Source organism: Salarias fasciatus, chromosome 22 (genome assembly GCF_902148845.1).
Source record: "Salarias fasciatus chromosome 22, fSalaFa1.1, whole genome shotgun sequence".
NCBI classification, from domain to species: Eukaryota; Metazoa; Chordata; class Actinopteri; order Blenniiformes; family Blenniidae; genus Salarias; species Salarias fasciatus.
Genome location: NC_043765.1, coordinates 6353317 through 6372253, shown reverse-complemented (window position 1 = coordinate 6372253; position 18937 = coordinate 6353317). Strand labels below are relative to the sequence as shown.

General features: G+C 45.0%; 1 protein-coding gene across 1 annotated transcript; it reads left to right on the top strand.

The window, feature by feature from the left end:
- Nucleotides 1-204: 204 nt before the first annotated feature.
- Nucleotides 205-17118, top strand: fndc5b (fibronectin type III domain containing 5b). The gene is made up of 6 exons (XM_030120705.1): nt 205-368; nt 6030-6148; nt 7933-8131; nt 13532-13621; nt 16804-16996; nt 17087-17118. The coding sequence occupies exons 1-5, from the start codon at nt 296-298 to the stop codon at nt 16941-16943; spliced, it is 621 nt and encodes a 206-aa protein (XP_029976565.1). The 5' UTR covers nt 205-295; the 3' UTR covers nt 16944-16996; nt 17087-17118.
- The last annotated feature ends 1819 nt before the right edge of the window (nt 17119-18937 follow it).

The window sequence follows — 18937 nt, the reverse complement described above, 5'->3', positions numbered from 1 at the left end:
GGGAGACAAACCGAACCAAGCACCACCTCCACCTCCTCCTCCCTCCCCTCTCAGCCCTCTCTCGTCCACCCCCCTCCCTCCTCCTCTTCCTCCTCCTCCTCCTCCTCCTCCTCCTCCTCCTCCTGCCGCTGCTGCAGCGTCCAAGTTCAGGTGCGCGCCTCCTCCGTCCGTCTCTCCGGTCCTCCGCTTTCCTGCCCTCCTCCGGTAACGGGAAAATGCTCGCTCCCTCCCCGCCGACAGCGATGCCATAGATGGGCCGCGCAGGATGTGAGTCCTCGGCAGAAGAAGCGGGAGGATGGCTAAACCAGGCTCGTCTGCGGCGCTGCTGCTGCTGCTGGGCTCGCTCTCGGTGTCCTCCGTTCACGCCGGTGAGTTTACCGAACCACAGGTTGGTGTGCTGCTGCTGCTGCTGCTGCTGCTGCTGCTGCACCGGCCCGCTGCACGCACGCGTCCTCTGCTGTCATGCATGATGTTTGGAGACACCTGGCACATGCCATGCGTGGTGCGTGCACTGCATGTGCTCGTGCATCAGCTGGGGGGGAAACAATAATAAATGACTGATACAAGTTATTCTCGTCATAAGTCAGAATAAACCAAAAACTGGTTGATTGCGGAAAGTTGCATGATTTAGTCCAGATGCAAAGTGGAAAATACATATTGCATTCCATCACATGTTTAAGGGGGAGGGTCACCCTCACTTTTCCTGACCCCCCCCCCCCCCCCCCCCCCCCCCCCCAACCTTAATTATGCACAAGTGTGGGAAGCATTACAACTACTGCTGGATTTCTCTTATATAATGCTTTTCCTCTGCTTCAGTGATCCCCAAAGTGCTTTATACTGTTAATCACATTCACCCCTTCACTCACACACACAGGCAGCAGCACTCTGTCCATCCACTGGGAGCAGTTTGGGGTTCAGTGTCTTGCTCAAAGACACTTGGACATGTGGAGAGGGAGAATCAGACCTACAGCCTTCTGATCAGCCGCCCATCTTTCACGGGTATGGCTGTTGCTCGAAATCAGTAATGAAACGGACAGTGGAGGTTTGGAAACCCTTTAATCTGAAGGGTAAAAAATCCAAATGATGTAATGAATAGAGAGAATGTGGATAATCTAAGTTTGTTTCTGCCTTCATCTTTCTTCATCTTTTCCTTTGGTTTCATCACTTTTTTCAGCAGTAGCATCTCAAAAGCTGAAAAAAAAATTGGTATTTTTCACCATTTAAGATGCAGTTCCTACAGTAATTGGAGGACTGATGCTCACACGCCGCCTTTCAAGTGTGCAGCTCCCCTCCACATCCGTCAGTGTCCGGAGGGGAGCCGGCATGAGGATGAAAGGAGTGATTCCCATTCCACGTACAGCGCGGCCCTAATCATCATATATCATGCATGTATGGAGACAGAATCTCATCTATCTTTTATGATATTGCATATTTTTAACCTGCGGAGGATCACGCTGGACCGGAGCGTTTATCTCAGGCGTGGGATCTTGGCTGCACGGCGATAAGCCGAGATGACAGATAGTCCTCTGAAAAACCCAAATCTTTGCGATCAGATCATGTGGGATTTATCTCCGCCTCCAGAGATTGGATGTTTGGCTTCCTCAGGCTGGAGATGAGTGTAGTTTTTAAAAGGATTTTTATGTTTTTTTTTGTAATTCTAGAGCCACCTTTTTTTTTTTTTTTTGGTTGTTTGGCAACAAACGACTTAAGAACGGATGGGAATCACTCTCCCGCGATTGTCTGGTTTCTGGGCGTCTGTGCAAGTGCTGGAAGATAGGGAGTCAGTCAGGGAGGGAGTCGTAGCGATGGATCACACATTTCGCCTGTATCAACACACACACACACACACACACACACACACACTCGTGGAGCCCCTGGGAGAGTTTGTCACCCACAGAAAACACTAATTTGGCCAGCCGTGTGCAGCACGCCGCTCCTCCGGCTGCATCCGGATGATCGCGTTTGCATCGAGTGGATGATGGAGGGGAGTCGCAAGAGATGAAGAGGGAGATGTATTTTTCTCACTCTAATGCCATTGTTTGACTCTGCGAGCAAGTCGCAGGCTGAGGGGTTCAATATTTGCAGAGGTGTGATGTGACAGTCTCATTTCGGAGAGTGGGGAAAAAAATGGCTGTGTTGGTAATCTGGGGGGTAAACACAGGAAGACCGAGACAGACACTTCTTTAAAGCAGTGGCTGGGAGAGTGTTTCCTGCTGTCGTGTAGATGGAGGAGTTCTACAGGGCTGAGAGAAACGAACATCGCACGGGGTGATGTTAGGTGAATGAAGAAGAAAGTGAATCGAGCAGAAAAAAACAAACATTTTCAAACTGACTGCGTTTGTTTTTGTCTGATCGGCGACTGAGTCAGAATAACGCGATCAATACGATCGATCGGCTGAGAGCACGGGTGTGTTTGGAACAATAGCGAGGCTGGAAAGCGTCTTCGTTTGATAAAGTAAGTGATAAAAATCAGCAGATTGATGAAGTGGTTTCAGCTTGAGGTCAACATTTCAGAAAAGTTTCAGATTTACACGGCGACGTTTTGAAAGCAGAGTCTGCTGAAGAACTGTGGACTCCAGCCATGGAGCTCATGCAGCGTCTCCACAGTGCGGTGCAAATTCTAAACGTTTGCATTTTCCCTGAAGAGTTGGAACATTTTCAAAAAATTTCACCTTGGGAGCTGTTTTCAAAAAGTTGTTTTCATTGGCTCCGAGCGCCGTTGTCATGTAAACCGACACCTAAAACATAATGAAAGTTTTTGAAAACGATGTCATGTGACACACATCTACTTTCAGATGTACTAAAACACTGCTCTTAAAAGTTGATATTTCCTCTTAACCCTCCACACATCAGCTCAGAAGTACATTATTCAATATTTAGGAAACAAATATTAAGTGAATAATTGTTTAATTTGACCAGGTTTAACATTAATAACATCATTAAATTAAGCCTTGTGTTTTGAAACATGCACTATGGCTGGAATGAGCCTTCGAGCTTTGTGTTACTGTGTTGCTTGAATTGATTCAAATGAATCCACATGGATTCCTCACACACACACACACACCTTTTCACACTTCTCCACACCAGAACTCAACCTTTATTCATTGATTTAAAGCCACCAAGCACAGTTTGATGGTGCCGTCAAGTGAAGCTTCGAGTCTAATTTTCCAACCTCAGTTTTCTCTCATGCATGAAGGTATTTGGTAAAATGTTGTTGTTCATTTGTGTTTTAACGAAGAAAACCTCCAAAAAGAGGATTTCCAATTTATTTGCAGTCTCAAGCAGAAGTTTATTTAATTATCCTCACGGTTCATCATACTGATGCTTTGCAGTCTAATTTCCCATCTTGAGGTTTCATAAATATATCTGAGCTTTTTCATACCTGAAGCGCAGATTTAGTAAAATCCTGACTGATCATTTAGATTTTGTGTCAGATTGTATTTAAGTAACATCAATGCACAAAAGGTGTGCATTGATGTTACTGTGACTTTGTGACTTTTTTTTGTGGAATTATGAAAACTTTTAAAGTGATCAAAAGATGTGCTGCGAAAAACCATCAACCTGACATTACTGGATATTTTAACATTTTCATAGATGCCATTTTAAATCAAAAACCACACGATTTCCTACTTTTTCTACACAAAATCAGATCATTAAAATTCTCATAATTATAAGACGACAACAAAAAAGACAATGTCTTCCAACTTAAATCTAAAGTGCATGGTTTGTAAGTGAGTACAATCAGTGGAAAAAGCACTATCTTGAACCTTCATTGATTTAATTCAAATTATGACCCCAGATTGTTCTTTTGATTGATAAATGAAAGTATACATTTATCCGTGTATTAGTGGAGTAAAAGTGGAGTATTTTATTTGTTTTTTGTTTTTTTATTTTAAGCTGTTTTAAATAGACCTAAATGTGTTTTTTTTCCAGAAGTGTTGAAAGCTGAAGGCCCCTGTTTGCAGGTGTAAATGAACAGTCGCTGATCTCCTGACTTTGCACACGAGGGACTCGGACTCATGTAGACACACATCAACTCTTCTTTTCCACCCCCGAGTCTTTGAAAGATCATGAGCCTGCATTATTGTCTGCCACATTTTTCATAGAACATGACTTCTGAACTGACTTCATACCAGCCTAATTTAATGCCATTAGCTCTAATGCAGGCGAAAAATACATGATTTAACTTGTAGTCTGCTAATTTTCTGCTATTTATGCGTATTCGCTCATTTTCTTGTTATTTAACTTTGGTTTTAAATCATTAAAAAGTGTTTTTGGTATTTTCTGTGATCAGATATCGGCTGTAAGCTCACCCAAAAAGTTGCTTCAGTAACCTAATTGGGTGAAGTGACCACATTTATTAACACTTTCCGATTGTTTCTACTAAACGAACAACACCAGTTGATGACATTGTCAGAAGAAATTACTCAGCTGTCATGCCGAATGTTAACATCGCGATTGCTTTTGTAGCATTTCATGTATTTGTCAGATTTTGTCTTTGCACAGCATGTTTTGCATTATTGGATTAAATCTTTACTGACATTTGCACAGGCACAAAACATTTCACATACAGTGGATTTAGTAGGTTGCTCTCACATTCAGCTGTGCCTGTAAAAGTGTGTCTTCAAGTGTTTATAATGGTGAAAAAATATACCAAAAATAAAAGGAAGGGGCAAAGCAAATGTACAAAATGTTCTCTATTGTACAAAAAAAAACACACTGGAATCTGAAAAATATAAAAATATATACAGAAATACAAAAGAAAATATCTGGAAAGGAGAGAAAATGCGCTTAAATTGTACATGATAGATCATTTTAAAGAGCTGTAATAGTATGTTGATAGTATGTTGCATTTAATAAGTGTTTTGAGTTCGTTTGCTTTATCATTACTCCAGCAATCAATAATATAGAGGACATTTTTCAAAGAAATCTCTGTAATTATCTTGAATATCGCACTTATTAAGAGATTTCTCATGGTGTTGTTTAAAACTTAGTTGAGTTTTAAAGTGAGGAAATATCAGCTTTCAATACAAACCCTGCCAGTTTTTTTTTTTTATCATTACAGATGAGCCTCTTTACCGAAAAAAAAACTCCTGATTTTATCTGCGTTGAGACGCCTGAAATGTCAAACAGGAGGAGATATCGTCTCTCCTGCGAAGGAGCAGCGTTCATGTTCTCAGATGGCCCCTGGATGAAAAACACTCGGTGTTTTGGGAGACTTAAAAAAATCCTGAGATGTGTGTGTGTGTGTGTGTGTGTGTGTGTGTGTGTGTGTGTCCGTGTGGGGTATTTATAGCGCAGAGCAGATGAAGGCATTTTTCAGAGCGGCTCCTCTGTGTGTGTTTGCAAACTCACATGAGCGGCCATGTGTGTTTCCCAAGTATAATGTCAAGGTCTGGCTCTGATGTTGCTTTTACAAGTCGGGCTCATGGGAAACAATGCTGACGGGGACGGTGGAGGACCTTGAGGACACACACATACACACACACTCTCACACACACACACACACACACACACACCACTCAAAGGTTTATTTGCAGGACAGAAAAGACTTGAATCCGTCATCGTCGAGCTCACGATGCGTCCAGGGCTGCGATCTTTCAGAGCGTGAACGTTAAGATCAATGGGGAGGATGTCGGCAGAAACGCGTCCATGAGTCACACTTTAATGAGAAGTGCGTGGGAGAGAGGAGGAAGAGGAAGGAGAGGGTAAGAGGAAGGGAGAACAGAGTGAGACAGAGAAAACAAAGGCGGACGAGAAGAGGAAACACACCAGGAGACTTGTCTGTGCTTAATTAGGCCCGGTGTAAATGAAAGGAGAAGGATTAATGTGTGGGAGGAGAAGAGGAGATCTTAGTGAGGGAGCTGAGGGAGTTCAGAGAGAGTGATGGAGAGGAGGAGGAGTGTGCAGGTCGGACACAGCTTCATCTGCTTTACACTACAATATGGTGTTAATGTAGTGTGTGTGTGTGTGTGTGTGTGTGTGTGTGTGTGTGTGTGTGTGTGTGTGTGTGTGTGTGTGTGTGTCAGACGCCCTGCTGTCAGCCCCGCTGAATGTGACCATCCGAGAGGTGGAGGTCAACTCCGCCGTGGTGACGTGGGAGATCCTGGAGGGAGACCCCGTCATTGGATTCGCCATCACCCAACAGGTACCCTCCCCGTGTGTGTGTGTGTGTGTGTGCGCGTGTGTGTGTGTGTGCGTGTGTGTGTGTGTGTGTGTGTTGCTCTGTGCAACTGCTTAGAGGTCAATCAAAGCACACAGTGCACTGAGTGTCAATTTCTACCTGAATTTTGTTTTTCATTCACTTTATTGGTTTTTTTCATTAAAGTTTAGTCATATTTCAGCATGAACTCTCAGATATTTCACCTTTTTAATTCCATCTGACCCCAGGATGTGTTTCAGGGTGCTTTCACACCTACTAGTCCTCTGGAGTGGTTCGGTTTGGACATAAATGTCGCAGCTGTCAACTAGTTCAGTTTGCATTCACACCACTTGTTTTTGCAGATGAACTATCCACTATGACCCTCCAGCCCCTTGGTGGCGCTGTCCACACAATAGTGTGTTTTGGGTGACGGAAGTGAACCCTGATTGGCCAGCATGTGTGACGCGATGCGCCGCGCGGCTTGCTACGGAAGCCTCCGCCGACCAAAAAGCCTTCTCCACAACAGAGCGGACAGGACCGAGGCCGGTCAACGTTCACACCAGCAGCGGACCGCACCGAGACCGCACCGGGACCGCACCGGGACCGCCTCCTCGAGGAGGTCTCGGTGCGGTTCTTTGTCCCGGACCAAAACTAACTGGTCCGCTTTCGCACCAGCGCATACGAACCGAACCTGCAGGAGTTGGGGACTCTAGTCCGCTTCAAGCGGCCCAAATGCTGTAGGTGTGAAAGCGCCCTAAGGCTGGCTAACTGTTCTAAGAAAAAAAAACAAAACAAAAAAAAACAAAAAAAAACAAAAAAAAAAAACAAAACAAAACAAGATAACCATTAAAAAATACTCTTGTGGAAGAAGATAATTAAAAAATGTAGAAAGTTGTCTGTACATAAATGTGTGTTTTCCTGGTGAGCAGGTGGGGATGCAGCAAAGTAGTTTCCCCTCCATTTCAGTGGAGTCTGAGTTTTTGAAACTTTTTCGAAAAGTTCCATCTGTGGAGAAGCTTTCTAATAGTTGCGCATTCAGTCTCTCGGATTACTGCCATCACATATATGGACTCTTCGTGTTACTCGGCAGCCGTGAAATGACTCAGAAAAGTTCCCAAAACGTTTTAGAAACGTTGATGGCCATTATTAGCTCAAGCTGCGTGAAGTGTTACATTTTCATATTTCCTGTTTATGACTGAAAAAAAGATCAGACACCAGAGTAACGCTTGACGCCATCTTGTGGTGCAAAACAGAATTTCAGGACTACTTTGTTTCCTTCCTGTCTTTTTGCATCTTTTCTCTAACCGTACCTTTAAAAACAAAGAATTTTGACCTCTACTTGTTTGCATAAGTTACAAAAAGAAAACATTAGCTTATTCTGTATTCAGCCTTAGATCCTCTCTCTGGTATTGCTGGGATGTAGATTTTGTCTGTGTGAAGTTTTTAAAGGTTTGAGAAACCCCCTTCATTAATTGCCCTGTAAATAAAAGTGCCCCCGAGGAGCCGTGCACTTAATCTAACAGGAACCAATTGACCTGAGCAAGCAGCCCCGGCTGGATAATAATGTACATTTCTTGCAGAGTATACATGACCAGAAGAGCACTCTGCTTCTTAGACTTAATTACTTATTGAAAAAAAGTAAAAAAAAGAAAAAAAAAAATCCCAAGAGGTTTAATCTTAGCCCTCTTTTTCTCTACTGTTACTCAAATTAAGTAAGACTGTTCCACCGTTCGACCGGGAAAGTCTGTGATTTGGTGAAAGCTGGAGGTGACGGTGCGTTTCTCCTGCAGAAGAAGGACGTCCGCATGCTGAGGTTCATCCAGGAGGTGAACACCACCACGCGCTCCTGCGCGCTGTGGGACCTGGACGAGGACACCGAGTACATCGTGCACGTCCAGAGCATCAGCATGGGCGGCAGCAGCCCCCCCAGCCAGCCCCTGCTCTTCAGGACGCTGAAGGAGTCGGAAAAGATGGCGTCCAAGAGCCCCGGTGAGAAGGAACGGCCCGGCTGCAGATTGCGGTGTTACTTTTTTATTTTTCACCCGCTTGAAGAGAACATGTTTACTGTTTCCGTCTGTGTGCAGCCTGCTGTCTCTCCAGGGTCCAAATCGTGCAAATCGATGCAAAAGCCTTTGTTTATGTATGCATGACTGTGACATTCCTCAGTGGAGAACACCACCGGAACGCCATGCATACACATCCCTTCCAACAACAAGAAAACCACACACACACTCATGTATACAGGCGAGTATTTAAGATTCAATGCATACAAAAGTGGGAGTAAACAAATGTGCAGTCGTCCGTATTTTTCTTCCGCCGGCAGACAGAAATCCATATATCCAGATTCACACTTACATTCACACCTGCACATGTTTAAGAGCAGCTATTAACCAGACAGTCCCTGCTGGAGAGGACCAATAGAGAGTTTGACAGTTTAATACAAACAAAACACAGTAAGTGGCGTTCTCGCGCCCCCGCCTCCACTCCTCCTCCTGTAACGGATGTATTGTTCTCGCCCTGGAACGTACAGGCTCGCCGTTATCTGGAGCGGCCTCGCAGTTACTTCCATTTTTATCGTGTCCGACCCAGTTACAGCGCCAAAAGCAGCCGCTTTCAGAGGGGAAACGCTAAACACTCATCAGCAGAGCGGCGATAAGACGGGGAGACGCTGGGCCCGGAGCGGCCGGCGGGTTTCCTGGAAACGCGTCAGAGAGAGAGAGAGACGTCCAGCCGTGATGGATGTGCAGTGTGGAAGTGTGGATATGAGGTCGTTCACTTTCATTCTGAGGCGATAAAATAACAATCTAGAACTTTCTCAGAAGGATAGCGGAGCGTTATTTATTACAGCCGTCAGCTTCTCTCGTTTGAAGCTGCTTGTGGAGGTTTGAAGGGGTTAAAAATTCCCCAAAAGTTTACGACTGCTTGTGTTTTAAGGCTTTGCCGACCGGCTGATCGCTCAACAAATCGGCTGTGCTGCAAGATAATTTACTGTGTTGTGAGACCGAAATGGTGCGTCAGGCTTCTGAAGCTGGAACTTTCAATCAGAGCTACAGGGCTTCATCCACTAATGGTTCGTAACGAACGAGGCACAGTGCTGCTGATTTACACACACTTAACTAACACCTACTGAAAATCTACACTTGCATAGGAAGAACATGTAAACTCCACACACATGCACTCAGTGAACTCTTTTTCGATTAACAAGGCTGCAAACCTCAATTGCATTGTGGGGCCAAACTGTGCAATAAGCAGTTTGATTGTCTTGGAAGATTTAAGTCGTTGTAAATCTGGCCGTTGCTGGATCTACAGCTTGGCAGGAATCTGATTTATGAGCCCGATAAAGCAGCTGAGTCACGGTCGGACATTCACTGTTTGTTCGAGGGTTTAAGTTGACGGTCGATTGCTAATTATTGAGTGTTTTATCAGCTTATAGAGCGCCGGCTTCCATTACAGGAGGCAATTTGCTTTTAGATCATATCTGGTTTGAATTCAACAGTAAAAGAACTTTATTAGCGCCAGCTGTGATAGGAGAAGTACAAATGAAACCTTGGAGACTGTGGTGGACACATTTAACCACAATAAATTAAAACAAGACATTGCAAAAGCAGTTTTGCTTGTGCAATTTATGTAAATAATGAAATGTGATATTTATGCAATGAAAATCTCATGAATTGGCAAAAGCAAACATGCAAATAACACATTATTTTATAGGTCAGTAGTAGCAAGTGATATTTCATCATCGCTTATAGAAATACTATGATAAGCATATAAAATCTCAGATACAGCTAATAAAATACTGTATGTTCAAATTTGGTCAGTTTTATAATTTCACCACCGATTTCAGCTCCAATTATTTCTGTAAATTTTGTCATTTTAAGAGTTTCTTTCGAAAAACTGACCTTTGACCAAGAGTTGAAACTCTTAAATTTCAAGTGTTTCGGTGAGTTTTTAAACTCAGATATCACCATTACGTTGTCTTTTATCACTTGTGATGATGTTTTGCAATAAGCATAGGAACATAAGGAGATTTGTGATCAAAGCAAACACTTACGCCGATGACTTTAACATCTTTTACACATTTCGTACTTACAAGTAGCAGTGCAAGGAAACGTTTTCCATTAGTTAACTGTGTGATTTTTCTTTAGTGATTGCACTTTTCTATCTCGATGTCTGTCAGTACATGGAAACAGTGTTTTGTTAAACATTGCGCATCTGTTTTTGGGATCAAATTTTACTATAAATCTCTACATTTTGAGTTGTTTTTCAGGGGAATGATGGTTTTATTCTTTTATCTGCTTGCTCTGGTGACTTCATGGCTTGTTGGTGTTTGTCTGGACGCTCGGCGTCGATGTTCAGGTGTCTGACTTTGACGCCACGTCTCTTTTCAACAGATTGTCTGTGTGTTGGTGGGAGCTTCCCTGATTAAATCTCCCAGCCATTACCGCTCTCCTCCCCTCCTAAGCGGGCATTAATCAGGCCGACACAGTCTCTTATTTGCAGGCACAATGCAACAGAACGCGGCACCTGCCCGCCTCTCTGTCTGTTCATCTCTCTGTTTGTTTATCTCTCCGTCTGCTTGTGACTCACGAGCGTTAGCGGCGCGAAACCGGCGCTCTGAACGCGCCGATCTTTTTTACAATGCGGTTAAAAAAATCTGTAAAGTGTAATGCTGTAACGTCGGCTGTAAGTTTATACGGAGAGCCGCAGGATGTGAAGTTTTGTAGATCGGGCAGTTAAACACTGCGCGGCCTCCGTTCTGTCGGAAGCGTTCGGGTCTTTAATTTATCTGTGGAGGAATCCCAGTCGAACCACAAGAAACTCCTGAATCAAACTCGGGCAAAAGTTTCACAAGCAAGCGTGCCTCAGATTTCATTCTTGTTAAGCCCTCTTGTAATCTGATTAAAAAGTTGTTGCTAAGTGCTCCGGTGCGTAAATATACCCTCAGTGGATTTCGGCCAACCGATTAGTAGATCACTGTGAACAGCTTTAATCCAACAAGAGTCTGCAGAACGTCCATCGCTCATGTTACAGGATGAGATCCACCCTCGCCGCAGACACATGTGATCTCCCATTCCGAAGTTATTAGAGTTGCGGCCTCCCTCCTCTGCCGAGCCCCGGGACTCGGCTTGAGCTCAGAGGGATCACCATGGCAACAGGAGACTTGCGAGGCAGCCAGACCAGAGGAACATCAATAAATTCGTCTTCGGCTCATCCAGAAAAGCAGAAGCGTGTCCCGGGGAGGCCCGACTCAGGAGGAACCTCAGAGCTGCACGTCGTGCACATCGGTAACCGTCAGAGTGAAAGCATGCGGCGGGCGGAGGAGGTCGGGTCAACGTGTGATGATAACCTTTAATCCTGCAGTGAGATTAAGTAAATTATGTTAACATAGTTTGTACTTTAACAGTTCTTATTAATAACAGTGCTTTTTCTCTTGCCTCCTGCGTTTGTTTCCGTTTGAGGTTTTGCCCAATTTTTATGAGTTAGCTGTGATGATTTACACTTTTTCATATTTAAAGATTTACCACATTGAATTAGCAGAACATGAATGCACAGCACATAAAAAATGTGAGTCTTTTGTGATATGTTGGGATCACAGTAAAAATGAATTTGTCTTAAAGGGCAACTTCGGTTTTTTGACATCTGGACCTTATTTCTAGGTGTGTGCATGCTCATATACTCACCCAGACAAACATCGTGCAGCTCGGAGTCCTTCAGAAGTTATTTAGATCCAACCGATTTAGCCACACTTAGCGGGGGCCACGGCAAGGGAGCTTCAGCGCAGGACATAATCTCTTCAAAGTTGCTCATTTCGGCTATTTTTTTTCATTCATCGCCAGTGTTATCATGAAGTCAGCTCGTCTACCATCTTCAAGTGGGTCAGCTCAGCTGACGAGCTGACAGTTTTCACTAACTTAGCCACAATTAGCTCGGATAGGAAATTCGCGGAGCTCCTCTCCCCAGCAGAGAGCCACTTTGGCTGGGCCTCGGCTGTCACGTCGCGTCGAGAGAAGCTCCGCGACGTTCCCATCCGAGCTAATTGTGGCTAAGTTAGTGAAAACTGTCAGCTGACCCACCTGAAGACGGTAGATGAGCTGACTTCATGATAACACTGGCGATGGATGAGAAAATATAGCCGAAATGAGCGACTTTGCAGAAATGATGTCCCGCGCTGAAGCTCCCTTGCCGTGGCCCCCGCTAAGTGCTGCTAAATCAGTTGGATCTAAATAACTTCTGAAGGACTCTGTGCTGCACAATGTTTGTCTGAGTGAGTATATGAGCATGCACACACCTAGAAATAAGGTCCAGATGTCAAAAAACCGAAGTTGCCCTTTAATCCACTGTTCCCAGCACTGTTTCAGAGGACTGCAGTATGAATAAGGTGTGTCATTGTAACGTCACACATTTTGACAGTATCATGTTCACAACTGATTTAGGCTCCGATTACTCAACAATAACATACGCTACAATAACATAAAAATAATGATATATATGATATTGATCATTATGTCTCCAACTACATTCACTAAAGTCTCTTCAATATGAGCGCCTTGTCTCAGTGAGAAAATTTGCGTAAAAAACAGGTCAAATGAAGATATTATTGGCTCATCAATACAATTTAGTATATGATTAATAACTAGTACTAACTTAAGTAAAGGTATTCAGACACTATAAAGTTCCCTCAATGCTCGAGTGAAGGAAAATTAAATCTGTGAATCAGGTTTAAATCTGCTGAATGACAGGATTTAATGCCTGAATCCTGAAGTTTGACGTCATCACATGATCAGTCACACTCTTATATTACGTTCCTCTATAAGATGAATTTCTCTGATAACACTAAAACTGATTCCTGTCATCAACAGAATGACGGGTTGTTAGAAACACAGTATCGTGCGTCTCGGCCGTCCGCAGTGTGATTTCTGTTTAAATTGAGATTTCACCCTGACCTTTTGGAGATATTGGCTTGGCTTCACGTTGGTCCCTGAGCAGAGCAGAGCAGTGACAGATGTGTTGTTTTCTGATTCTTTTAACCCTGGAGATGGTCTTCAGCGCCGGTGCGAGGCAGGAGAGGAGGGGAGGGCGGTGAGAGGGCGTCGACCTTTCACCTTGTGATTAGTGTCAGGCTGCAGCTGTCAGCCAGAGGAAGGCGCTGGGCGATCGGGCGGCGATCCGCCGCTCTCCGTCTCGGCGGACCTCTGCTCTCACTTAGCTTTAATTACACTGAGAGGAGAATTTACAGCGGCCGGCCCCTCTGCTCTCCTGTCAGCCCGTCTCACTCCGTCATCCTCCCCCGCGGAGCGTCGGAGGGATGCCCATTTCACATTCGCTCCCCGGGACGATAAATCGCCGGCTCCTCTCGCCGCTGACGCTCTTCTTGTCTCCCCTTTTCAGACGAGGTGACGATGGAGGAGGTGGGTCAGGCCGCCCAGCTGAGGGCCGGAGAACTCATCATCATCGTGGTGGTGCTCGTCATGTGGGCAGGTAATATTCCTCCTCCGCGGCGCTCGTTTGTCACTGCCCCGCTCTGATAGGAATCTCCTGTCTGTGGGGCAAATGAGCTCTCTGACAGGTTCCTATTAGGAGACAAACACTCGCCTCCTGATGAGGATCCTGCTCCTCCGGGCGCTTCCAGGACCATGCAAAGATGGCCTGCGTGCATTTTGGAGGAGCGGAGCACAGCGCCTCAATAAATTGAGGTCTCGGTTCTGTACGGCCAGTAGACTGCAGCCAGAACATTTTTTTTTATCAAGTTTTCATTTTTCTTCCAGTTCATTTCTTATTGCTGGCTTCGTCTCGGTGTGTGTATTCGGGATTTAAAGTGCTGCAGATGTCGGCCGTTTGCTATTCACACAACTCTCCGTCCGTCTTTTATACCCCTCGATCCAGCTGAGGCCCGATCGACAAAACATTTCAAATGAAAACGCATGAACTGTGGAAATACTGACATGCATGTTGTAAAAAAAAAAAAAACATGAACGAGATGCAAAAAAAAAAGACGTCTTGTGTGTCACATGTTTAATTAATTCTGTGCTGCCTGAATTCACATTGTCACTCCTTTTATTTGCAAATATGACGCCTGACAGCGTCCAGCCATCTCCTTCAGTCCTCGCGTCAAACTTCAGTGACAGCCTTCAGATTTTAATTCCCACCATCTGCAGGGAGCCCGGCTCATGAATCATAATGAGAACATACTGAGGCCGACAGGAAAAAAAAAAAAAAAAACCCAAAAATATTTCCTTTCTGGTTCAGATCACATGGATGGAAGCAGCTGCTGAAGATTCAAGGACTCGACACTCGAAAATTAACTTTTAGGCAACATTTGGATGACAGCGTTTTCAAGTGAAAACAGGAAAGTTTAGTTGTGTTCTGGGTTTCCGTTTACATGACAACGGTGATAAGAGTCACTGAAAATGGCTTTCACTTTTTTTTTTCTTGAACAGATGTAACTTTTTAGAACACTTTTTTTCCTGCGAAGCCTCTTCATGAAGGATAATAAGATAGAAAAATGGCTGTTTTTCCTGTATGTAGTGTATAAGAGCTCGATCTCTCTCGCCAATTACGTGAGAGAGGAACGCTGAGCCGATCCAGAGTGAGAAAGTGTAAAAAAAAAAAAAAAACAGGGCAGGAAAGTGAAGAAAAGCTGAACTTGAAGGAGGCGGATTGTGTTTTTCTGCTTCTAATTGGGCCTGTGGGGCGCGCTGGGGGTTATCGCAGGCAGAGATCCCACTTCGCCCTCCGGTCCTGCAGCGATCAGAGGCAGAAGGGGCTGACACAAGCAGAACGGCCGAAGGTCCGGACTCAGCACGTGCTCCTCCGCCGTCATGAGTTATTCCCCCTCCCTCTCTCTCTATCCGCCCTCGCATCTGCACCTCCATGTTTTTAATCCCCTCCTATCACAACATCGAGTTCCTATCGCCATCCGCTCGTTTCACACCCCTCACGTCTGCGGCGCTCTCCGCCCGGCGATCGGCTCTATTGACGCATCGGAGGCGCGCATCGCGGCGTCCTGCAGCCGGAGAAAAGGCGAGCGGCGCCGCGTGTCTGAACTTCAAGGTGTTCAGGCCCGTGTGGAGTCAAAAGCCAGACCGGAACAGGCAGCGAGGAGAATATCAAATGCAGAGTGGGCCGGATTGAAGTGAGTGCGTCTCGCTTTAATCAGGTGGGAATGATGCAAGCTGAGATTAGTTTTACAAACGTTAAACTTGAACTGCTTTCGCACCATAAAAACTGCAGCTGCAGAACATGTGTCATCTTTAAAATAACAGCTCACAAGGTTGGAGAGTTATAGAATGGTAAGTGTTTTTTTGCAGTTTGTCTGTTTTAACATTTTTGGGAGGATTTATGGTCAGTTTAGTTGTTTGGTTTTATCAGCTGTTTTCACCATTTCTCGCCTCTTTTTGGCCATTGTGACAGTTCCAGCCTATAACAGCAAAAACTGCAGAAATGGCTAGATTTAGCATTTCTAACTGTCTCTTTGTATCTGATTTCTCTTTTATTGTTTTCAATATTTTTCATGTTTTTAGATGTTTAACTGATTATAGCATTCTAAGACGTGTTTCTGCACATGTGATTAGATTCACTGTGAAACAAAGAACCTTGAGACAACTCCAAAATTCAAGCCAACTTACTGCCTGGGATGTTTCTAGTTTTTGAGCCTCAATTTTTTAGGGGTAGGAATTTGGAGAAGTTTTATTAAATAAGTCATTAGTTTCAGTGCGACCTACTTTAAAGGTGCTGTAGGCAGGATTCCACATCTCCGCCATCTGGCGATTTGACCCATCTAAGATGGCGATTTGAAACCCAGCACAGCCAATCCTGTCCTGTTTTCTCTGACATCACGCCCTTACGCAAGTTAAGCCCCTCCCACAAGAACGTGCGACGAACGCCCCTTGACCAATCACGGTTAGAGCCTCAAGGGCTCTTCTGATTGGTCAAAGATACCTGGAGCTGTCGAGATTCCTTTCCAGCTCAGAACAGAGACAGATGGAAACGCTGCGCCCTCGCGGTAGTGCAGTGATGCTACACTCCTAAAGGATAATCAATGGATACTCTAACATTTAATCCAAAGAAAACACAGAAAAATTAGCATTGACTAGCAAAATCCTGCCTACAGCACCTTTAAATAATGTCATGCCAAGTTATTATAGATAAGTTTTATATTTATTAACGTGATACAACTTTTACCACGCAGCATTTTCAAGTGAAAACAGAAAACTTCTTTAGCATTTTGGGTGCGTTTAGCCCTTTTAAATGTGCTATATAAACAAAGATGACATTGACACCTTTGCACATTTATGTGTCTGATGTTCTGAATATGAAACTTTTCTGAAACAATTACACGAAAATTTGTTTGTTTTTCATGTTAACCGGGGGCAAATCAATTATGTTATAATCTGTATGTCAACAGTTACAGACCTGCTCTTTTAAGGCTGCAGAGCAATCAAAGAATTATTGGGAAAGAGATGTAGCCTGATTATATCTTGTAAATATCAAGAGTTGAGTTATTGTTGACATAGAGAAGAAAAAACTCTTCTAGTTCTCCGTATTGCATTATGAAACATCAAAACGTTGCACCTTTTTGAGGTTTTTCCTCCAGAAAAGATATTGGTACGACATTGTTCCTTTTGAGATCTGACCTGACATCCGTGGTTTCGGCTCCCCAGGCGTGATCGCCCTGTTCTGTCGCCAGTACGATATCATCAAAGACAACGAGCCCAACAACAACAAGGACAAAGCCAAGAACTCCTCGGAGTGCAGTACTCCCGAGCACCCGCAGGGGGGGCTACTGCGCAGCAACGTCTAGGACCAGCCCGGCATCGCCTTCTGCAATAACCAACTCCTCTAAGCTCAGGACAGGTGGGCACAGCCGCAGCTCCCGAAATTTGCAAAAATGGTCTCTTTCTTGGCTTTAGATACAAAAATACATAATCGCTCTGTTTCTTCCAGACCCTGAGACCAACGGAAAGCCATTCTCAGAAAAAAAAAAAAGAAAAAAAAAACCTGACAAACCATCACAGAAACTGTTCCTGACTGGATGGAGAACTCTACGAATGCGTCCGACACAAATCCCGCCGCGCTGCGAGCGAGCAGCCGCATGATGGCGGCGCTGCATCCGCTCACGCCGCGACCGAAACCTCGGACTGAGACGCGCTCGTGGCCGGAGAGACCGCGGCCATCCATCCCCTCCTCTTTGCCCTGCTCGATCCATACCGTCTGGTTGCTCCTCCCTCATCGGCGGCGTCCGGGACCGAATCATCGAGCGTGGCGGTCGGGTTCAGGTTTGTATCGACGGCGACGGCGGCGGCGGGGAGGGTTAACCGGGTCCGGGTTCCAGTGAGCACACAGCAGGACATGCTCTGTTTTAAAAAACAAGGACTCTCTCTTTTTCTACCAGTCCATGTGCCATTACCTCTTCAGAGATCCAGCCCTCGGTGTAGCAGCTCACCTCTTCCTCCGTCTGTCTGTGTCGATGTCTCTCGAATAAGCACATTGCTGTTTGGTGCTCCCCCTCCCCCCACCCTGATCGGTTTCATTGTTGGGTCCGGCGTTTTTGCACATCAGGTTCGTCTTGTGTCTTACCATCAGTTAAATTATTCCCTCACCAAAGCAAATCAATCCCAACTTTCCCCAAATAATGCTAATTACTGCAGCCTGAAAAACCCGGCGGCCGAAGCGCTCGTCGAAGCCAAACTTTGAGGAGAGGCGGCGCAGCTGGAGAGCGACTGATTTCAGTTCATATTGAAGCTGATGCTCCGTCGCTGCATATTCAGCACCATATGCCGTCTGCAGCGGGATGCGCGGGGAATGTGGATGTAGATTAACCGGGCGTCGGTCCTGATGAAATGCGCACACGGAGCGGCGGAGTCTGGCCGGGCGTTGGTTCTGGTTTTGGGGATGCCAGGCTGTAATAGAATAGTTTTTCCTCTTTGCGGCTCGCATTGCTGTCATGCATGATGAGTGATGATCGCAGTTAGCAAGAAGACCTTAATTCAGTTCCAGGCTGAGGGTGGAGTTTGCATGATCTATCTATGCTGGGGTTTTCTCCAGCTGACCTGCAGTGATGAGGCAGAAGTGTGAGGTTACTTATCGTCTTCCAGTAGGGAAGTGTGTATGAGTATGAGTGTGTGTGTGGTTTGTCCTGTGACGGATACTGTGTATTCATCCGTGGTCATCTGGGACTCGCTCAAAACATTCAGTTCATTTCAGTTTTACACCGTAGATCGGCAGTTCTGAATTTTTATTTCCGATCATGCTCAGGTCATATTTTCCTGTTCCTGTTTCCTGATACAAACCCAAAACCTTTCCATGAGGTGATAATTAAGTATTGTCTGCGTGGACAAAGCCTGGAATGATTACCCTTATTTGTGTGTTTCCCAGCGCTCCATTCATTCATAAAAGGCGACACTGACACATTATTGAGCACTGGGTGACACGTCGGTGGCGATCCAACCGCAAACGGATGTGGTAAAAACTCACAAGGGAGCCAAACGTGTGTTAATCCACCCCCGAAAATAGTCCCTCACAAACGCACCATGTCCCCTGCTGCTCTAGATTTAAGAGTTTAAAGTTCAGTGGTGGGTCTCTTCAGCAGCAACATGGAATCATTGCTTGTTTTTGTAATGAAATCGCACACACGTGCACTCAGAGGACGATGTGATTCAAACAGTTGAGAGCAGACGGACGTTCCTCTGGACAGGCGACCGGGTGGATTACTGTTACTGGAGACTCTCGGGTATAAAAGCACAGGCGAGGCTGCAGATATCGCTTCATCAGAAGGTTTTTAAGGAGCAAAAAAGA

Coding starts and splice junctions, on each gene's coding strand:
- fndc5b (XM_030120705.1), top strand. CDS start 296: ATGGCTAAACCAGGCTCGTCTGCGGCGCTGCTGCTGCTGCTGGGCTCG. Junction 369..6,029: donor GGTGTCCTCCGTTCACGCCG/GTGAGTTTACCG, acceptor TGTGTGTGTCAG/ACGCCCTGCTGTCAGCCCCG. Junction 8,132..13,531: donor GATGGCGTCCAAGAGCCCCG/GTGAGAAGGAAC, acceptor TCCCCTTTTCAG/ACGAGGTGACGATGGAGGAG.